Raw genomic sequence first — 19,730 nt, 5'->3', positions numbered from 1 at the left:
TAGGAACCACAAGTAAGCTTGCAGTCCTGGAAGTCTGCAAAGTGCTCCATTGGGGTGATATAGTACTGTAAGGTAGTTAAGATAAGATGGGGCCTGATTATTCAAGAGTTTATATGAGAAGAATTTTAAACTTGATTCTGGATTTAGCAGAGGGGCCAATGAAGAGAAGCCCATATACGCTCTCTTTCAGTGTTTTTCAGTACTAGCTGCAGCATTGGTGGATCAACTAGTTGTTTTAACAAGCTGAAAAAAACAAAACTATAATGGCTACATGTAAGCAATCTGTTAGACAGTTTATGCAGCTGTGGTTAAATAACAGCGTACATTTACAGTATTTCCCTGTTCACAGGGGCCTTGTAGCAGGTTTAACTGGTCCTGGTGTTCAGAAAGGGAAGACAGCTTTCCTTAATATTAAGATATTGACAATTTAACTATTTGCCTTATTTTATACACTGAGGTGAGAACTTTAACATTACCTTTATATTTGTGCATCAGCCAAATGTGAAACTAAGTAAACCTGAGGCAGGTTGCTTGAGTTATTGAGTGCTTCATTTTTCAAAGCTTAAATAAGTCAACCAAAATAATAAATGAATATACTTAATAAAAATGTCTTATTTTTTTTTCAAGGAAATGTAGATTTAGCCTAACTGAAGAAGATGGGTATAACCTTTTATGCAGCCCTGTGTTGTGATACAGACAAATGACAGGAGGCCTGGCTGTACAAGAGTATAAAGGCAATTTTGTGTTCAGCAACTCTTTTTTTTTTTTTAGAAAGTGTTGCTACAATATTTAGAGGCTTTAAAAGTCATTAAAGCAGCATTTCTTTATTTTGTAGCAAAAATTGAGACGTACTGTTGTCTTGTGATTAATGCATGCAGAAAAAAACGGCACAATATTTTAGCAGATTTAAGATCTACAAAAATCTGAGAAACCACAGCGTGAAAGTGAATCATTTGGAGCACGGAGCACAATGTTTACACTGAAAACAACTGGAGTAGAAACAGAGAGCAGCACCACAAATACACACGTAAACTGTGTGTAAAATAAAAATGTGCTGCACTTGCCACAACCTGCTCTGGAAGTTGTTCAACCAGTTCTTCACAAAGTAGAATTTGTTTCCTCCTGGTTTTTTTTTTAAATTTGACTTTCATTTTAATGTCAGATCTTCTTTCTCTAGATTAGCAGCACCTGCGACCTGTTTTATTCTCTTTATTCCAACAACTTCCACATCCTAGAATTATTTGTGGGATTTGCACCAGAATGGTGGATTATTTCCCAGCTCTTTTTATTAATTCAGGAAGATGTTACCATCGTGCTCTTTGGGTTTTATGATTCTGGTGGTGGCTTGGAAGACGCTGGGTGGTAACTCAGGTGAGTTTTGGATACTCTGTGTGGAAGTTTGATAGATAATTAGAAAAAACAGGACTGGGACAGGTTAGTGTACTTTTCACTCTAAAGTGAAACAGTCCCACTGGTACAAAGTAAAAGTTTCAGGTGAGCAAACAAAAATATAACATGTTTATATATAATGTTTGTATTCATGATTAAAGTCATACTCTGCACTTTTGGCAACCGAACACAACCACAGAACTGTCTGCCATACATACAAAAAATGCTACAGGTACAACAAATGAAGTGACAAATTACATATTTATTGAATATAAACCAGAACCAGAGAGCAAAGCATGTTCAACACAGTTTGTGCCTAACTTCACCAAAGAACCATTTTTATTGATGTGGTGTGTTTGTGTATAAGTGTGTTTTACTCCTCCTTGTCATCAGTCTCATAGTATATGTTTACTATCCAGAATAATGTTAACGTCCTGTAAGCTGTACTGTGCATTCTTTTGTTTCGAGTCTGCCCGGCTGCCCGAGGCTTCACTTGTGCTGCTTTAAGTTTTAAGAATACACAATGACAGTAACGCTGCCATATAAACAAATGTTCATAAATAAAATTAATTATTTTAATGTGCTGTTAAGCTACAAAACTGATTAAAAATGATAATAATAATAATAATAATAACAAAGTATTTGTGATGTAACCTACCACTTTTAATTGTATTAGTATATTTAAAATTATTGATAACATCGTGAAACACTGAAAGGTTTGAAGCATCCATCCATCCATCTCCATCCGCTTTATCCGAGGCCGGGTCGCGGGGCAGCAGCCTAAGCAGAGAGGCCCAGACTTCCCTCTCCCCAGCCACCTCCTCCAGCTTATCCGGGGGAACATCAAGGCGTTCCCAGGCCAGCCGAGAGATATAATCTCTCCAGCGTGTCCTGGGTCTGCCCCGGGGCCTCCTCCCAGTGGAACATGCCCGGAACACCTCACCCAGGAGGCGCCCAGGAGGCATCCTTGTCAGATGCCCGAACCACCTCAGCTGGCTCCTTTCGATGTGGAGCAGCAGCGGCTCTACTCTGAGCCCCTCCCGGATGGCCGAATTTCCCACCCTATCTCTAAGGGAGAGGCCAGCCACCCTTCGGAGGAAGCTCATTTCCGCCGCTTGTATCCGCGATCTTGTTCTTTCGGTCACTACCCACAGCTCGTGGCCATAGGTGAGGGTAGGGACGTAGATCGACCGGTAAATTGAGAGCTTTGCTTTTACACTCAGCTCCCTCTTCACCACGACGGACCGGTGCAGCGTCCGCATTACTGCAGCTGCAGCCCCAATCCGTCTGTCGATCTCCGGCTCCCTTCTCCCATCACTCATGAACAAGACCCCGAGATACTTGAACTCCTCCACTTGGGGCAGGAACTCATCCCCGACCCGGAGTGGGCACTCCACCCTTTTCCGGGTGAGAACCATGGCCTCAGATTTGGAGGTGCTGATCCTCATTCCCGCTGCTTCACACTCGGCTGCGAACCGTTCCAGTGCGAGCTGGAGGCCCTCACCCGATGAAGCCAACAGAACCACATCATCCGCAAAAAGCAGAGATGAGATTCTGAGGCCACCAAAGTGAAAGCCCTCCGCCACTTGGCTGCGCCTAAAAATCCTGCCCATAAAAATTATGAACAGAACCGGTGACAAAGGGCAGCCCTGGCGGAGCCCATCACTCACCGGGAACGAGTCCGACTTATTGCCGGCAATGCGAACCAAGCTCTTGCAACAGTTGTATAGGGATCGAATGGCCCGTAGCAATGGACCAGACACCCCACACTCCCGCAACACCTCCCACAGGACACCCCAAGGGACACGGTCAAATGCCTTCTCCAAGTCCACAAAACACATGTAGACTGGTTGGGCAAACTCCCATGCACCCTCAAGTATCCATGGAGAGGATAAAGAGCTGGTCCAGTGTTCCGCGACCAGGACGAAAACCGCATTGTTCCTCCTGTATCCGAGGTTTGACTAGCGGACTAACTCTCCTTTCCAGCACCCTGGCATAGACTTTCCCAGGGAGGCTGAGGAGTGTGATCCCCCTGTAGTTGGAACACACCCTCTGGTCTCCCTTCTTAAAAGTTGGGGACCACCACCCTGGTCTGCCAGTCCAGGGGTACTGCCCCTGATCTCCACGCAACATTGTAGAGGCGTGTCAACCAGGACAGCCCTACAACGTCCAGAGCCTTCAGGAACTCGGGGCGGACCTCATCAACACCAGGGGCTCTGCCACCAAGGAGTTGTTTAACTGCCTCAGTGACCTCGCCCCTGGAAATTGGCGGGTCATTCCCCTCATCCCCAGACTCTGCTTCCTCCTCGGAAGACGTGTCAGTGGGATTAAGGAGGTCCTCGAAGTATTCCTTTCACCGCCTGACAATTTTCCCAGTCGACGTCAGCAGCGCTCCGCCAGCACTATACACAGTGCAGGTAGAGCACCGCTTTCCCCTCCTGAGACGCCTGACGGTTTGCCAGAATCTCTTCGAGGCAGTCCGAAAGTCTTTTTCCATGGCCTCTCCGAACTCCTCCCACACCCGAGCTTTTGCTTCAGCCACTGCCCGAGCGGCATTCTGCTTGGCCTGTCGATACCTGTCGGCTGCCTCCGGAGTCCCACAGGCTAACCAAGCCCAATAGGACTCCTTCAGCCTGGTGGCTCCCTTCACCTCTGGTGTCCACCATTTGGTTCAGGGATTACCACCACGGCAGGCACCAACCACCTTGTGGCCGCAGCTCAATGCAGCAGCTTCGGCAATGGAGACGCTGAACATGGTCCATTCGGACTCAATGTCCCCAGTCTCCCTCGGAATGCTGTTGAAGCTCTGCCGGATGTGTGCGTTGAAGATCTCGCGGACTGGGGCCTCTGCTAGACTTTCCCAGCACACCCTCACTACATGTTTAGATGCACCGGGTCTGTCCAGTGTCCTCCCCCGCCACCTGATCCAACTCACCACCAGGTGGTGATCAGTTGACAGCTCAGCCCCTCTCTTTACCCGAGTGTCCAGAACATATTGTTGCAGGTCTGGTGATACGATTAGAAAATCGATCATCGACCTACGGCCTAGAGCGTCCTGGTGCCACATGCACTTATGGACACTCTTATGTTCGAACAAGGTGTTCGTTATGGCCAAACTGTGATTTGCACAGAAGTCCAATAACAAAACACTGCTCGGGTTCAGATCAGAGAGGCCGTTCCTCCCAATCACGCCCCTCCAGGTCTCGCTGTCGTTACCCACGTGAGCATTGAAGTCCCCCCCCCCCCCCCAGGGACTCTAAGAAGGCTGGGTACTCTGAACTGCCACTCGGCGCATAAGCTCAGATGACAGTCAGGACCCGTTCCCCGACCCTAAGGTGCAGGGAACAAACCCTCTCATCCACCAGGAAAAACCCCAACGTACCAGCCCGCCGCCTCTCACCAGGGGCAACTCCAGACTGAGACAGAGTCCAGCCCCTCTCCAGGAGACTGGTTCCAGAGCCCAAGTTATGCATAGGGGTGAGCCCGACTATATCTAGCCGGTACCTCTCAACCTCACGCACTAACTCAGGCTCCTTCCCCACCAGAGAGGTGACATTCCATGTCCCTATTGTCAGTCTTGGCAGCCGGGGATCACTCCGCCAGGGCCTCCGCTCCTGGCTGCCACCCGGCACACAATGCACCCGACCCCTATGGCGCCTCCTGCGGGTGGTGGGCCTGCGGGAGGATGGGCCCATGTCTCCTCTTCGGGCTGTGCCCAGCCGGGCCCCATAGACTAAGGCCTGGCCACCAGATGCTCGCCCTCGGGCACCCTCCCCGGGCCTGGCTCCAGGGCGGGGCCCCGGTAACCCTATCCCGGGCAGGGTAAACTGTTCCCTCGATGTTCTCTTCATAAGGGTCTTCTGAAGGTTTAAAGCGTTTGACCCCTAATGGACACTTTTGCTACCATCACATCTTGGTAACGTAATACTGTGAAACAACGAGACAAACCAGTGCTGCACAACTGTAAATAAGGCTCCTTATTACAGTAAAGCAACCTATCAGTAATTAAGACTGACACATGTTTTGGAGAAATCCATGTGTACAGACAAGGAAAGAAAAAAACTCTGAGACTGTTAAAGACAGAAACCTGTGATTGTGGTGAATGGTTCACTTCACTAAGGAAATCGTTGCTGTACTTCGATGGTAATCAGTGTTATGCTGTAAAAGAGGATATTTTTCACAAGTATGTTCATTTAGATTTCAGTGCAAAGTATTGTACATTTCACTTCATTTACTAGTGATGTAATAAATAGATTCATCACATAAAAGTACAACGTTGTAAAAGGCAGATGTATCATTTTTTAGCATCAAGATGAATGTGTCACGGCTGGGGGCAATCGTGTGGTGTATTGAAAAAAAGGATCCAAAATGCAGGTACTGGCTGGGGTGTGAGTGAGTGTTTATTTACAGCGGTGAGAAGGTGACAAAACAGGAAGAGCAGAGCGGGGAGTAAACAAACCTAAACTGGGAAAACTAAAGAACAAAACTTAAACCAGACACTCACGGGAGGAGGAGCAAAATGCACAAAGAGAGATGGCAGAGAGACGCAGAATGAATACAGGGTAACAGAATAATGCAGACTGACATGGAACTAAACAGACGACACGACAGAGAGCACAGGAAGACACAGGGCTTAAATACACGGGGAGTAATCAGGGAATGGGCCACAGGAGGGAGACACAGCTGGGAGCAATTAGGCTAACGAGACAGGGGAGCGGTAAAACTGAACACACTGACATGAGACATGAACTTTCAGAATAAAACAGGAAACTAACAGACACAGAAAACCAGACAGGACACTGAACTTGACAGGCAGACTCATGAGCAGACACAATAACACCATGGACAGACAGAGGGAACACAGAGAAGTGGGAGCAGGCAGGCAAAGAACAGAAACCTAACAAATGGCAAAATCACAACAGAATACACACTCGGAATGAACAAAAGCATAAGGAAACACAAAACACTGAGTCCTAAGACTCAGGACCATGACAGAATGTTTGTACATTTTTGTTTTGCACATGGAATTCATGTCCATAAATTCATAAATAGTTACAGTGGATCTGCTGCTTAAGCTATTTAGCGTGATCAATAAGTACTGTAAGTAGTATAAATTTGCCTTTTCTTATAGAGTAAATAAGAAGCTGGGGACACTGAGTCAGAATGGTTCATGCAGTGGTCGGTGTCTACCATGGCACAGCTACAGATTAAAAATGCCCAAAGCGAAGCGGTCAAAGTCTGGCTGTACTTCACAGCAAAAGATGCAAACTCAGCAGCCTGCAACAAGTGCTTTAAGGTGATACTGTGCAAAAGAGGTAACTCCTCGAATCTGATGAAACACCTGCCTATAGCATTTTGTTAAAAGCCGAGAAATGCACCGTATTTGATAGCTTGCTGCGAGACCTCACACCGTGCGCATCTACTGTGGGTGGGTTGCTTGTTATCTGACCCGGAGTTAGCAACATCCCCCAAAAACCCAAAGAGGAGAGTCCTGGCCCCTAGCCCTGCCAGTGTAGCAGAAATGATGACGGTGACGAATGATGATGATGATGGCAGCAGCAGCAGCAGCCGTTCTTCTCTGCGTGAGTAGCTTAATGTTGTTCGTGTGTAATTTACGCTGAGTAGGCCACATTATTACATTAATGCACGTAAGGTGAACTAGCAAACACCGTCGTAGTTACATGCGGCTGTCTTCTTGTTCGATGGCAGATACTCCCTTCACCCTGGCCAAAAAGGCTAAAATGACCAAAGAAAAGGTGGAAAACAGCTAAACATGAGAGGTTTTTGGACAAAGTTTGTTTTTTCCATTGTTTAAGCACTGCTTCCAGCCAAGAGTGATGCCATAAATCCCCTATAGCTGCAGAAAAGGCTAACATTGTTATCTTTTTACAAAAAAACAGCTAAACATGAGAGGTTTTTGGACCAATTTTGTGTTCTCCATTCTTTAAGCACTGGTTCGAGCACCGTTTAAGCACCGGCATGTTTCAAAAGTACCGGTTTGGTACTGGTATTGGATAAAACCTAAACGATACCCATCCCTATCCGGGAGTGGCTTTTTGTTACAGGCTTTTTGATCCCTGTGTGAAGTAGCATAACATAAGCAGCATGAAAGGTAATAGGAAGACAGCATCTGCAGACTGTTCAAGTTTCTTTTAAGTGTTCTTTATTTTCTGGCGTCGCCTTTCAACAATTGTTTCACAAAACATAAGAACCTGTGAGTCAAAATCTCACCTGCTTTATATAGAATTCCACTCACACCTGGATCTCATTAACCTCTATCATTGGGAAAACAGGGTAGACTAAATAACACAGTCTAGACAAAGAAACAGGAATAAAATCATTTTTCCACTTAACAAACTCATTCACCCAACTAAACAGTTTGAAAAGTCAATCTCTTCACCTAATCTGACTCATGAGGTTATTTTAAAATGAAATAAACAATTTTACACAAAATAAGCACCCCTTCATATGGTTACACCCAATTGACATGATCAGTGACATCATATTCTATAAAATCAGGAAGTACTGGGGCGGCCCTTCACACATACCTGTTTTACAAATAGGACCTGCTCAAAGGAACACACAATGGTAAGTATAACCAAACTACATAAACAAATGAAAGATGCAAATCAATTAATGATGAAGTGACATTTAGCTTTAAGTACATTTGCACAGATGAAATAAATATAACCAATGCTACCACAAACAGACCCGGGATAGTATGCAGAGCCAAGGTTACATGTGCTGTGTTTACATTAAAGCATTATGGATAGATTATAGGATAACAGAACACAAAATAACAATATATGCAAGTGACAAATGGCAAATGAATTCTGTCCTAGCCACTTTGTCACACCGTGATCAACAGTTAGAGCTTGGCTCACAATGGTGGGTGTTGGACCCCCTTTGTCATTAATTCTGGAAGTAATTTTTAGGCACAGCCGAGGGATGGAGCAGATCATGTTTGGTGGTCTTAGAATCTCATCTCTGCTGTTTGCAGATGATGTGATTCTATTCTCTTCATTATCTCCTGCTTTCACTGGGGCGAAGAGTTGTTGCTGATGGCTGGTCGAGCCATGCTTTCACCTATGACCATGAGCTGTGGGTAGTTACCAAAAGAATATAACCACAGATACAAACAGGAGAAGATCTCAGAGTAGACATCCTTCCAAGCCCTCTCAGTTTGCTTGGAAATCCCTCGGTGTATTTTCAAAAGACTTGGAGGAGGTGGATGAGAAGAGGGAGGTCTGAGCATCTACACTTATACTGCTGCCCCCACAGCCTGAATGTCTACATTGCACAAGACCAAACTGTAAATTAAAGCAATTATGCATTTAAAGAATTGAATGTGAAACTCTTAATATGTTGATTTTGCAGAGAAAGAAGGCGTCTACAAGAAAGTGGGTGACAAAGTCGTCCTCACACCAGGCTCTGTGTCTGCTTCCATCACCAGGATCAAGTGGACACATGATCAGGATGTTGCTCTGGAGTGGACCAGACAACAACGTTTCACCTCCTGGCACTTCCGAGGTACATTCACTCAAGACTGAAATCCATATACATACACAGATTACATATTTTTAATGTTTGTAGCGTATTTAGAAAAAAGTCATGACTCTCATTGTAAAACTACAAAGCCTAAAAGTATCCTTAAATCTTTCCTTTAATTTAACCCCTGAACATACACCAAACATGAAGGTTTTGGTACTGACGACCTTTAAATAAACGTAAACCTTTGCTCAAATAATATTTTAAGGGACATATTTACGCCGACCTAGAGACTAGTTGTTGACTGCCTGACAACCATCGGTTGCCACATAAAAATGTGTTTTCTCTGACTGATTGGGTGGCAGAAAAGTATCTGCATTTTTTCAACTTTGACTTCCACTGCGTGGGTAGTTGGCAAGTTATTTACATTTTAAGTCACACAGACAATTCACCACCTTTATGCAAACTATTGGTTTCCACGTCAATCTGATGTTGACTAAAGCAATCACAAGCAGTCTTGAAAATCCCAGTAAGTTGATTCTGTCCATCTGAACATAACATATTCAGTGAGTAGAAGTCTCTCGTCCCAAGTGACTTCTTCGCTCTTTTTCAGTGACTTCACTGAAAAAGACCTGAAGAAGTCACTTAGATGAGAGAGTGAATGTTTCTGCCACTGTACTTGCTACACCAAGATGGACAGAATTAATTTTCTGGTACCAGGAGGTTTGTGGTGAAGCACCCTCTTTGTGAGTATTCAACCAGGGACATCCAGGGACCTTCAGCAAACACTCAACTGGCCAAAGACAAAATATCTTTCAATAGCAACCAGAGGTTGCAAGGAGTGTGTAACTTAAGCCTTCATTAACAGGCTAAGTAGATTCTTTGGGGTAGGTTTTTTGTTTAAACTGTTATGAGGTATTCAAAGAAGCTTGCAAAGAAAAGCGTCTGGACTTCTTTAAGATGCTTGAAGACGTTTCACGTCTCATCCAAGAAGCTTCTTCAGTTCTAAGGTCAAATGGTGGGGAGTCCCAGATTTAAACCTAGTGGGAGTATCCCCCCGCAGAGGGACAAAAGGACCCCCTGATGATCCTCTAATCGCCTGAGCCAAGGTGTGAAACTGGGTGTGGGTCCAAATCAGCCAGGGTTTCGAGTGAGCTCATTGTGAAACCTGGCCCCACCTTATCATGCGAATTCCTGAGATCAGATGGCCAGGATGTGAGTGGGCTTTAAGGCGTCTGGGGAGGGAACTCAAAACTGGATTATAGATGGCAGAGAGTTGGTGCCGTAAATCACCGCCTCTGTTCAAAGATGGTCGCTCACAGTGGACATAGATGGCTTCTTTGAACAGAGGCGGTGATTTACGGCACCAACTGTCTGCCATCTATAATCCAGTTTTGAGTTCCCTCCCCAGACGCCTTAAAGCCCACTCACATCCTGGCCATCTGACCTCAGGAATTCGCATGATAAGGTGGGGCCAGGTTTCACAATGAACTCACCTGAAACCCTGGCTGATTGTGACCCACACCCAGTTTCACACCTTGGCTCAGGTGATTAGAGGATTACCAGGGGGTCCTATTGTCCCTCTGTGGGGGGTTACTCCCACTAGGTTTATATCTGGGACTCCCCACCATTTGACCTTAGAATTGAAGAAGCTTCTCGGATGAGACGTGAAACGTCTTCAAGCAACTTAAAGAAGTCCAGACATTTTTCTTTGCGAGCTCCTTAAACTACGATGACCTGGATGACTGAGAACCTTCACAGACAACGTTATGAGGTATAAATAAATCTCGGATTCCAGTGATGTAAATTTCTACTGGTTAGCACCTTAAACTATGAAGTTTAAGGTAATTTCTGTGCTAATATATTGAAATGATCCACGATGATACCTTCACTTCATACTTTTAGATGGCTGTGAGGTGGATACCTCCACTGGGGTCCTGACGATCTCAAACCTGGCTCTAAACGACAGCGGCAGCTACACGGCGGAGATTAATGATGAAGTCATGAGCACAACGGAAATCATTGTTATCAGTAAGTGGGAGGAGGAATTCATACTCTAGCTAGCACGGACTAGTTCACCTGATTTTAAGTCTAATTCTTGTTGGTTTTCTCTCTTTTCTACCAGCCACTGTCCCTAATCCTACTGTGTCCACATGGTGCCACCCTGAGATGACCTACTGTACTCTCACTTGTGAACCCAACGTGACAGATGATGCCAAACCGATCACCTATTACTGGATGATAGATGACATGGTGAAACAGTCTCCAACCAGTCAGTTCAACATCACACAGGTATAAACAGGATCTGATTATTGAATCACATGACAGCTCTGTTGGTTATTTTTGTCATTTTATCCAAACCTAATGAATCCAAAACTTTTTTTAATCGAAATACTTTCAAGACATTTTATCGCAGCTTTATGTGCATTTGGCCTTTACACAATGTATGAAGAACCCGTTTGCTTTTCCTTCATTATTTAAAGACCAATAGTGACCATCAAGTAAAATCTTCAGTTTATTACATATATAATATATTGTATATGGAAACACTTATAGACCAAAGAAGATAACAGCTTAAATGCTGAATTATGTATACTGACAGAAGAGTTATCCAGATTTTCAGACCACCAGTGTGCAGCCTTCATTTGAGAAACAAACAGCAGCGATTAAAAAAAGAGAGAAAGTTGATGACCTGTTATCTCTGGTTGGGGTTTTACATTTTGTAACTAGCTAAAGCAAAAGAAAGCCTGTCTGTGTTGAACTTTCTTTGCAGTACAGCGGTCCATAGTTTATCTCGGGAGTTACGTTCTAAAAAATAACCTGCCATATAGGTGTAATCCGCGAAGTAGCCAACTTTGTTTTCTCACTACACACTTTAGACACTTTTCTCAGACAGTCATGAACATTTTCACACTTTTCTCTATTGTTTAAACACTCTCAAAATTCAAACCTTCGTAGAAAAATAGGTCCAGTATTATAGAATGAAACCAAACCGTCAACATTGTTATGTTTGTTGGGGAGAAAACTTACAAACATACAGTACAGCACTTCAGAGTCACACTGCTAGAGATCGAAGATTTATGTTAATTTGACAAGCTGAACGCATTCTGTTCTGGACAGGAGACACAGCATGAGATTGATTGACAATGGTCTACAGCCAATCAGGACGCAGAACTCAATGTGCTGTAAGGAAAAAAAGCATGCAAAATTGCACCAAACAAAAACAACCGCGAAACAGCGAGGCCACGAAAGGTGAACCTCGTTATAGCAAGGGACCACTGTACACCTAACTGATCAGCTGTTTTTATCCCCTATGTGTATACAACCTGATGAATTCCTCATGAATTTTGTATTTCCTGAAGAATAAACCACATTAAATGTGCGTTTTCAGGTAATATTTGCCTTTTTTTTTTTTTTTTTTGAGTCTGCATTTGGGTCTTACACCGATCTTGGCACGTCCAAATCCACAGACACACATACCCACAAACAAACAAACAAAACAATTAGGGTGCATGTTTCAAACAAAGAATCAGAAAACGAATACATTCAGACTATCAAATGATTATCTTTAGCTTCATGGTAATTAAGTCAGTAAGTTGGAGGGAAAGTTCTGACAGATTTGAGCGCCACAAACAAATTCAGTGACTGGCAAATGGTAAAATTCAATATGTGGTAAACAAAACAAGGACATTTATTTCTAAATAAAATGCAGTGTGTGTTTATGAGCTCCTTTTTTCTCTTCATTTGCAGGCAAACAGAGAGCGTTTGATAAGCTGTCAGCTGGAAAACCCAGTCAGCTATGGATACAGTGAAAAAATCCTGAATCCACTCTTAATCAGTGAGTTATCATCTCAACAAATTATATATGATTAAATATTACATTTTATATATGAAAAACAACAGCGACTGTGGCAGTGCATCTTTTTTTTTATTTTATTTTTTATTTTACACGTATTTAAAGACTGGAAAACATAATTCTTGTAAAATTAATTTATTCCTTTTCTAAAACTTTTCTTAGGGAATCGGGCTTTACTGAGCTTACCATTTGTATGGATTCTGGTGTTCCCGTTTGGCCTTATTTGTTGTAAATGCTGGTAAGAATCCACAAAAGATTACTCTGTACAAGTTTATCAGCATTATTTTATTATACTGTATTGTTCTCACTTAATTTTTATTTAGATCTAATTTGATGGACTTTTTCCATTTTATTTTATTTTAGTTCTTCTTTCAGCTTTGCGTTGTGACGTACCCCTGCTCTAACTGGTTGTCTTTTTCTTCTTGTCCACCTAAAAAGTTGTTGTACCCGCAGGACCCGAAGACACCGCTCCTCCACTGCTACCAACACTGTGAGATAGAGCAGTGCTGGATCAAACTGTGATGATGAGGATGAAGAAGAGTTGGTGTTGCATAAACCACTGGAGAATAGTCTGCTTTAACTAATCCTGGAAATACAGGAAGAGAATAATACGGAGGCTTCGGAGGACAAACAAACCCAAAACAAAACAAATATATGTGTATATATTATGTGTAATAAATAGTAGTAATAAATAAAAGAATATATAGCCAGAGATATTTCTATTAGGAAAAAAGAATCACATTGGGCAAAATTACAATGTTTTTTATGTCAGATTATGAATGTCCATAATGTGTTGTACAGATAAAGTTCCAGAAGCATCTTACTTGTAAAATCTTACTGGGGTGAATGCCAAACTTGAGAGGTTCATTCTTCATGTGTGAGGACAAACAGACAGGATTTAAATACTTTGTCAACTTTATAATCAGCTTAAATAGCCCTCTAAGTCTATGTGATATACTGTGTGGTATAACATTGATGTATTAAAGTAGAGTTGGTATAAACTGTGGCTATTTGCAAACATATTTCATGTCAACACATCACATTTTGCAAAGTATTTGCCCTCAAATATATTTTGGTAGATATAGGCCTATAAACATTTGCATTATTGGAAAAGTGCTTCAGAAAATGACCTTGGTCAGTGGACCAGTTTGATTTCTATGGAGCCCTGCAGGGGACATGGGAGAAAAAAACTTAAGACGGAGTTTTGCGAGATCTCGCAAAACTTTTGCGAGATTTCGCAAAAGTTGAATTCCAACAAAGGCGGCAGCTACTTAGTTGTAATATTACTCTTTCTGGGTCACAAAATACACTTTTAAGATATTTTGAGGTGTGAATGTAGTTGTGTAAACGTCAGATACCTGCTCGGTTTACAAGACATCACATATTTGCAAAAGTGCTCCGACATTTTCGGAGATCTGACACCCACCATCTCAAAGCTAACGGGTGGTCGAGACCTACAACAGCCGGGAGGAACACCGCTTTCCTGGCACATCGTGCCTCGACCTCCCGGTCGGCTTCGAGCTGGCGGCCTCCAAAGAATACGGCTAAAACTTTTGCGAGATCTCGCAAAAGTTCATGAGAACAAAGACAATAAAATTATTGAGATTTATCGGTGGAGTCTCATCTTGCATCTTGCTCATCTTGCACTGAAGCCTGTCGACAGCCTCTTTGGAGTGAAAGTCCAGAGACGTGAAATTTGGGTTCTGGCCAGTGTAAGTGGTCCACGACGTTGGGATTCAGTGGCTGACTTTCAACATAGCCAGAGAGTTTTGGGAAGGTAAAGAAACCACTCACTTACACTGGCGTAAAACGAACCTAGGTCTTATCCGAAAGGATGTAATTAGTCTAATCCACTGCACGGATTTTCAAAATAAACGTTTTTAAGGACTGACCCGCTGAAAGGGTCCACGTGTCAAAATAAAAGCTTTAGGAGTAATCCACTGAAAAGATTGAATGAGTTTGATCCACTGCACGGATCTGTAAAAATAAATGTTTTTAAAGACTGACCCGCCGAAAGGGTCCACGTGTAAAAATAAGAGGACTAATCTGCCGAAAGGATTTTAAATTGGGAATTTTTTAGGACTTACCTGCCGAAACGGTCTGCGCGACTGTGTAAATGTCTGTATAAATGTTTGTGTTTTCTGTGTGTTGAGAGTGAATTGATTTGAATAGCACAATACGCTGCTGAATCACTCTCATTGTTATTGTCATTTTATTTCCTGTCAGTAGCTGAAGTACTGGTGACAAAAGAGAAAGGTTGAGTTCAGCCTCATAAAATTGACACCGCTCAGGAATAGCTGGAGTTGAAGTCAATAACCACTCTTTAAGTCTAATACCAGAGAAGGCTCTGCAGTTCTGTTTTAATGGGTAATCAGCCCACTAAGTTTACTGTTGACGAACAGTGGTTAGAAAGTGGTTAGAAAGAAAAAAAGAAAAAAAAATGTCCAGGCGCCGGACAAATTAGTGTGCAAAGATGGAGAAATCCTATAAAGACCAAATGTTCCACCTGGGAAGGACAATGTAGCCCATCTGCACTATCACAACTTAAAGGAGCATTACTGAAACAAGTAGGAGAAACAAAAGATTTAAAGAAAAAAGGAAAATGCACGTAAGAATTAAATATTTCCAAGTATGGAAGCGAGAGGCAGATAGACGATGTGAGAATAAAAAAAAAAGAAACAAGAAAAGAAAAATGAAAAAGGCAGAGGTGGCCAACCCCCACTCCTGCTGCTGTGAAGCCAACCCCCACTTCCGCTGCTGCACGGCCAACCCCCACTCCCGCTGCTGCGACCCCCCTTAAACTATCCCATGATCTGTTTAGACCTCAGTCTGGTCTTTATGCAGAGGCACAACGTGATAATAACCCAAATATATTCGTGTTCCAGCCGTGGTCACAAAAAGATAGGCAAAATTGGTGAAGTGAAACAAAAAGAAAATGAAACAGCGTCCGATTTCGTTAGATCGCTTGCATTCAGGAATGGATTATAATGAAGGTCCTGACGGTCCTTACCAACAGCAGCTAAAAAATGCATTCCTGAATGGCCTGCTACCCGCAGTGAAATCCCACGTTGGCAAACATTAGGTCACAATGAATGACCACTAGCCGACGCATTGCAACATGCCGAGCACGCGCTCCGTGTGATAATAATAAAAAAAAAAAACTGCAAGCACAGGTACTTTCACATTAGATCCAGAAACAGAGTTTATCGCATTTTCAGGAGGATTTAGAAGGTAACAGACAGGGACAGAGGAGAGGAAATAGAGGCAGAGAAAGAGGAGGATTTAGAGGAAAGGGCCAGAGATACGTAGGACAGACAGACATACGCGAAAGAAGTGAAGAAAGAGATAATATGTGCTGGAATTGTGGCAAGGAAGGGCATTTCGCCAGAGATTGCAGACATAAAACGGACAAACGGCAATATTCAAATGAATGACTAAATGAGGAAAAGTCAAATGAAAATGACAAAAGTGATGCAGAAGTATTTAATGTCTATCAATTAGTGTCTGAAGTAAGAGGCAAACCTACACTGACAGTATATGTCAAAGGCAAACCAGTGCAGATGTTACGTGATACAGGGGTATGTAAAACCGTTTCGAACAGAAAACCACAGGAAGTACAATTCTCAGAAAATACTTTAATAGTAAAATCAGCATCAGGTCACACTATAGTGCAGTGACTGACAAAACCCTTATTAAGTAAAAATTAGAGATCAAAGTAGTTTAAAGTAGTTTAAAAAGGTTGGAAACAGACCCCAACGAATAGATATAAATATAAGAAGTACAAAAATAAAATAAATAAAGACAAAATTACATTAGAACTTATTTTTAACGTATTGAAACTAATAATAGGAAGGATAACAACCTGTAAACTGATATTAACAATGAAACATAGTTGGCATGATGATCATGCCCAGAATGTATAAAATGAATAAAAGGAAAAAATTCACATGAAAACCTTTTAAATAAAACAGAGAGATGCATAAGGTACATTAAGGCTGTGTCATTGTTCAGCCAAGGAAAGTGTGTGAAAGGGTAAATGTCTCCAGCTTGGGAAAGGGTGAAACTGCAGATCACCCGAAGCCCTTGATGGATACAAAATAAAATATAAAATATATAATAATAAATTACTTGGTTCGACATGCAACAGAGAGAATGAAGGTGACTGAAGGTTGGATCTGAGATGAGGCAAACAGAAGACCAGTCTAAAAAGTAGGCACAAACCTGTTCAGAGAAAAGCAAATCTGTCCAGATGGGATGAATTCTAAATTATCTGTTTGCTGAGTAAGATGATCCTAACTATTAAATTGGCTCAGCAGTAGTATAGTGATATACACTAATAAAATATTGTAATATACTATTGTTATTATATAGAAAGAAAAAGATGATAATAATAAGAAGTATCCTAGTCAGTTATGATGTGAGGTGGATGATTGATATGAAGTAGTCTATATATATATATATATATATGTATATATATATATATATATATATATATATATAGATATATATATATATAAAACTCCAACTTCAAAGTTTGAAATGTGTGAGATGTGTGAATTCTTTGAAAAACTAGAAATTATCTAAAAATGCCTTAAGTGAAAATGTAATGTTGCATCTATAGAGAAGAAAAAAGAAGAAGCATTCAGTTATTTAAAATTAGGCATTACAGACAAATACAGTTTTAGCATTGCCTGACTATGATAAGCCTTTCTACTTACGTGGAGATAGAGGAGCAGGTTATATGAAAGCTGTGATAACACAGGCATTTGGAGAAAAACAACGCTCGTTAACATTCCTGGTGAAATTTAGACTCGTGTAAATTAGACTCTGTTGCGTCAGGCCTGCCTGCATGTGCAAGCCTGTGTAGCCGCAGCAGAGGCAGTAAAGAGTCAGCTGCACGTATGCAGTCATATGTGCATATGAATTGCACACAGGCCAAAATATAAATATATACACTGACAGCCAGTTTGTTCTTTCAGCAGTGCACCACTTTGCAAACATTTAGCATAACAGAGGTATGGTTACCTCTACGGGTAACCCAGTGAAACACGGCAGCTTATTAAAAATCTTATTAGAAGTGATCACCTTGCCAAAACAATTGGCACTTTGCAAATGTGCAGCACATCAAAAAGACAATTTTATTGTCACAAAAGGAAATAATTTTGCAGATCAAGCAGCAAAACAGGCTGCACAACAATCAGCAGAGCTACTAGTATCCGACTGCTGCCCACAAATACCACTTGATGTACTAAAAACCGAACAACAAGCTGCAACAGTCACTGTACAGAACAAGTGGCTGAAATGTGGAGCACAATTGAAAGATGACTTAATGGTCTGTGATGGAAAACCAATATTACCAGAGTCGTTACACAGGACAGCGGTTGTAGTGACACATGATGTAATACATGTGTCAACAGGAGGGGAATATAGTATAGATAAACAATATAATACACACTTTTACACTATAAATTTTGAAGAACATGCCTATTCTGTCAAAAACACAACCCACAAGGAAACTTAAGACCTAAGAGAGGCCAGTTCTCCACACAATCCACATGGATTTTATTGAATTGAATGAATGTCAAGGATCAAAATATGCCTTAGTGATCATAGATGTGTTTTCAAACTGACCAGAGATATATCCAGTAAAAAGCAGAGGCAATCTCCATTGCAAAATGTTTATGTAATCATTTTATTCCAACATATGGTATCCCTTCTCTGACAAGATCAGACAATGGGACACATTTTGTCAATGATATGATCAGTAAGGTCTCTGAAGCAGTAGGATTCAGCATAAGAAATCATTGTGCTTATCATCATCTGACCACTACTGTGTGTTTTTTAACATCACCGGTTTTATTCAGCGGAAGACCTCAGTGCGAACTGTGAGGAGGCGCTATCTAACCTCTGAAGTGGCTGCAAATTTTACCAGGGTTATAGTCAAATGCCCCCCTGTGATTTTACCTGCACCCTGCGATTTGATTTTTAGTTATTTTAACAGCAAACTGAAGAAAAGCCTTGACTCCGTTGCTCCACTCACCACCAAAAAGATTAACGTAAAACATGCATCACCCTGGAGAAACGAAGAAGTCAAAAAACTCAAAAGAAATTGCAGGACAGCAGAAAGGAGATGGAGGAAAAATAAAAATAATATCAACCATCAAAATAGCAACTTAAAATGTACAATAATACATTAAGGAAGTCAAGAAATTCATACTTCGCCAAAATAATCAGTATTAACAAAAATAATCCCAAGGTCCTCTTTTCCACCATAGATCATTTATTTAACCCTGATTTTAAAAGCTCCAAAAGAACCCCCACAGACTCGCTCTGTGAGCAGTTTGCAGACCACTTCAGGGGAAAGATCAGCGCCATCAGATCTGATATTTTATCTAATCGCGATATGATTGTAAACACATCTGAGGGCTCGATTGTACCTGAGGAGACACTGGACAGCTTTGTCCTGGTTAATGCTGAGAACTTTCAGAAGGTTTTCTCCACAGTGAGACCCACCACATGTCCTTTAGATCCAATCCCTTCTTCACTCTTTAAAACACTTTATGGATTTTTTGAGGCTGAGCTTTTATACATGATGAATTGCTCTCTTCAGTTGGGTGTCTTCCCTGCTGCCTTTAAACTGGCAGTCCCAGGCTTCTACCTTTCTACCTTTAAAACCCGCCACCAGCCAAATGGCTGGTAGGCTTTTAGCTAAGCTTTAGCTTCAGGCAAGTGGAAGCTAAATTGGCTAGTCATTCATATGTAAATTGGGTTGTTACCTGGGAATTCTGGAGGGAGGGGAGTGGGGGTGTGTGGATGAGGGGGTGGGGGAGCTGCTAAAAGCGGTGAGCTTCCTTTTGTGTTTCATCTTGATGCATTCTCAATCATCCAGGGAAACAAATCTCCAAAAGTCACCAACTTGGAGTGTTTCAGTTTGCCATCTTAGGGAGAAATCAACACACATGGGTGTATGTCCTTTGTTGCTGAGATTTATTGATAA

General features: G+C 42.1%; 1 protein-coding gene across 1 annotated transcript; it reads left to right on the top strand.

Moving 5' to 3' along the window:
- Window positions 1-1,155: 1,155 nt before the first annotated feature.
- LOC101484482 (uncharacterized) lies at window positions 1,156-13,739 on the top strand. The gene is made up of 7 exons (XM_076879928.1): window positions 1,156-1,371; window positions 8,767-8,919; window positions 10,783-10,908; window positions 11,003-11,169; window positions 12,628-12,715; window positions 12,896-12,971; window positions 13,172-13,739. The coding sequence occupies exons 1-7, from the start codon at window positions 1,302-1,304 to the stop codon at window positions 13,230-13,232; spliced, it is 741 nt and encodes a 246-aa protein (XP_076736043.1). The 5' UTR covers window positions 1,156-1,301; the 3' UTR covers window positions 13,233-13,739.
- The last annotated feature ends 5,991 nt before the right edge of the window (window positions 13,740-19,730 follow it).

Source organism: Maylandia zebra, linkage group LG23, assembly GCF_041146795.1.
Source record: "Maylandia zebra isolate NMK-2024a linkage group LG23, Mzebra_GT3a, whole genome shotgun sequence".
NCBI classification, from domain to species: Eukaryota; Metazoa; Chordata; class Actinopteri; order Cichliformes; family Cichlidae; genus Maylandia; species Maylandia zebra.
Note: the sequence above shows the minus strand (reverse complement) of the source record. Positions and strands in the feature narration are given on the sequence as shown.

Excerpts from the sequence above, each read along its gene's own strand:
- LOC101484482 (XM_076879928.1), top strand. The coding sequence starts at position 1,302 with ATGTTACCATCGTGCTCTTTGGGTTTTATGATTCTGGTGGTGGCTTGG. Across the intron at positions 10,909-11,002 it reads AACGGAAATCATTGTTATCA|CCACTGTCCCTAATCCTACT; the intron begins GTAAGTGGGAGG and ends CTTTTCTACCAG. Across the intron at positions 12,716-12,895 it reads CCTGAATCCACTCTTAATCA|GGAATCGGGCTTTACTGAGC; the intron begins GTGAGTTATCAT and ends AACTTTTCTTAG.